This window comes from Cyprinodon variegatus, unplaced genomic scaffold, assembly GCF_000732505.1.
Source record: "Cyprinodon variegatus isolate N-32 unplaced genomic scaffold, C_variegatus-1.0 Scaffold1450, whole genome shotgun sequence".
NCBI classification, from domain to species: Eukaryota; Metazoa; Chordata; class Actinopteri; order Cyprinodontiformes; family Cyprinodontidae; genus Cyprinodon; species Cyprinodon variegatus.
This window is the reverse complement of record NW_015151903.1, coordinates 37,869-39,929: the sequence shown is the minus strand read 5'-3', so window position 1 is coordinate 39,929 and position 2,061 is coordinate 37,869. Positions and strand designations below refer to the sequence as shown.

General features: G+C 51.3%; 1 protein-coding gene across 1 annotated transcript in view; it reads left to right on the top strand.

The window, feature by feature from the left end:
- Nucleotides 1–152: 152 nt before the first annotated feature.
- Nucleotides 153–2,061, top strand: part of LOC107103442 (programmed cell death protein 7-like) — a 10,143-nt gene continuing 8,234 nt past the window's right edge. The window contains exon 1 of the mRNA XM_015403153.1: nt 153–1,369. Coding sequence (XP_015258639.1) covers nt 498–1,369 — 872 coding nt within the window. The 5' untranslated portion in view covers nt 153–497. The remainder of the gene's footprint in view (nt 1,370–2,061) is intronic.

Here is a 2,061-nt window from a genome sequence, read left to right as displayed (position 1 = left end):
CTTGACACATCTGCAATCAACAACAATTATTGAAGATTTCCAGAGGACTTCACCGCACCGTGACGTCACAAACCAGTAGGTGGCAGTAGTGTTCTTTGACAAACATGGATGCCTCCAGTAAAGCACATTCACATGAAAATTACTCTGAATTAAAAACACTGATCATTTATTGAACAGGATGGAATAATTTCAGAATTAAAGAACTTTCAGAAGTTTGGATTCTGAATGTGAGCAGAGTTTTTCTTTAATTGTCACCCACTATGTAAGTTGTTTGAATGCAACTTTTTTCTAAATGAACAGTTTTGAAGGAAAAGTTGTCGCCATGATCTTTAATATACATTTAATCACAGAAACTGCTTTTCTGCTATCCTCCAGTCCAGGCGGTGGCGCTAAAGGCACATAAAGTTATTTACCGAGCATCAAATATAGAAGAGAAGAAGAAGCAGTAATGGCTGCCGGTGAGCAGTGAGGGCAGCAGGGTGATCGGTGTCCGCAGCATGGAGGCCTTCTATCCGCGCGCTCAGGCTGAAGCTCCGCAGCATCATGTTTCCGGCGGAGGGATCTACTATCCCAGCTCAGAGCAGCCGAACCACACCCCTCCACCGTGGATCCCTCCGTCCGCTAACTTCCCCGCACCTCCTCCAGGAGGAGCAGCAGCAGCTTTCGGAGGTTCTCGGTTTCCTCCTCCGTATGGATTCGGCCCCCCGCCGCCATTCGGCTGCCCTCCACCTGGACACCTCCCGGGAAGCGCCCCTGCCCGGGCAGACTGCGGTGATGGAGGGCTTCTCTACCGGGGCCCTCAGCACCTCCTCCAGGAGCGGAGCAGCGGCTGGGAACCAGAACCGGAGGATGAGGAGGAGCTGCAGAGGAAGCAGGACCGCCGGTGGGTGGCCCGGTTAGTGGGGGGGAGAGGAGCCCGCGCGCCGCAGCGGCCTGAAGGAGGATCCCTCCCCGCCTTCAGGGAGGCTCTGTACGGAGCAGCTGGGCTGCTCTCCCGGCTGCAGCATCTCTGCGGCCTCCTGCAGGAGCTTCTGCAGGAGGCAGGAGGAGGCTGGGCGGAGTCCTACCAGATGGCCCTGGAAGCAAAGACTGAGCTGCAGCAGGAGCTGCAGAGACTCTCTGACCCCCACAGATTAAATCAGCTGAAAGCTAAAGGGGCCCGCATCGCCAGGAGGAGGGCCCGGAGCCTGAGGGCCAAGAAGGAGCTGCAGATGGAGGAGAAACTAGCAGCAGATCTGAGCTCTGAGAAGGAGGCCTCCATAGATAAATGGAGGAGCAGACAGATCCAGAAAGAAGAGGAGAAGAAGAAGGTAATAGTTTCTAGTTTAGAGATGTTAATGAGGCAACAGGAACCAAACTACTGCCACCTGCTGGACATTTAAAGGCACTACAGGCAGCTGAATAGATCTGATGACCTAGAATAGAACAGAATAGATTTGAATAGAATTCAACTTTAGTGTCATTGCACTTTCACAAGTATAAAGCAACGAAATGTGGTTTGCATCTATCCAGAAGTGCTAAACAGGATAAAAGTATTATTACAGGTGTGTACAAGCAAAGTAATAGTTAGGGATTGTAGCAGTTGTGTATAAATGGGAGCTACATTATACCAAATATACAGGAATGTTAGGAAAAAGGATAATATATGTATTAGCGGGTTTATAATACAATATAAATAATGGCAGATAAGATTCACAGATAGTGTGTGAGTGTGAGGACAGTCCATATGTTATTATTGTATGGGGGGGGGTACAGTCCTTATAGTTGTGTCAGGAGGCGTTCAGGAGCGTGACAGCTGTGGGAAAGAAGCTGTTCCGGCGCCTGGTGGTTCTGGTCCGTGGGCTTCTGTAACGCCTTCCAGAGGGCAGGGGGGAGCAGGGTGTGAGTGCAGGGTGAGTGAAGTCCTTGGTGATTTTCTCGGCCCTTTTCAGACATGGCTTCCTATAGATGTCCTTGATGGTAGGGAGCGTTGCCCCGGCGATGTGCTGGGCCGTTTTCACCACCCTCTGCAGCGCATTCCGGGGGGGGCATGATCTGAGGCGTGCTAGGACCAGTCGCTCC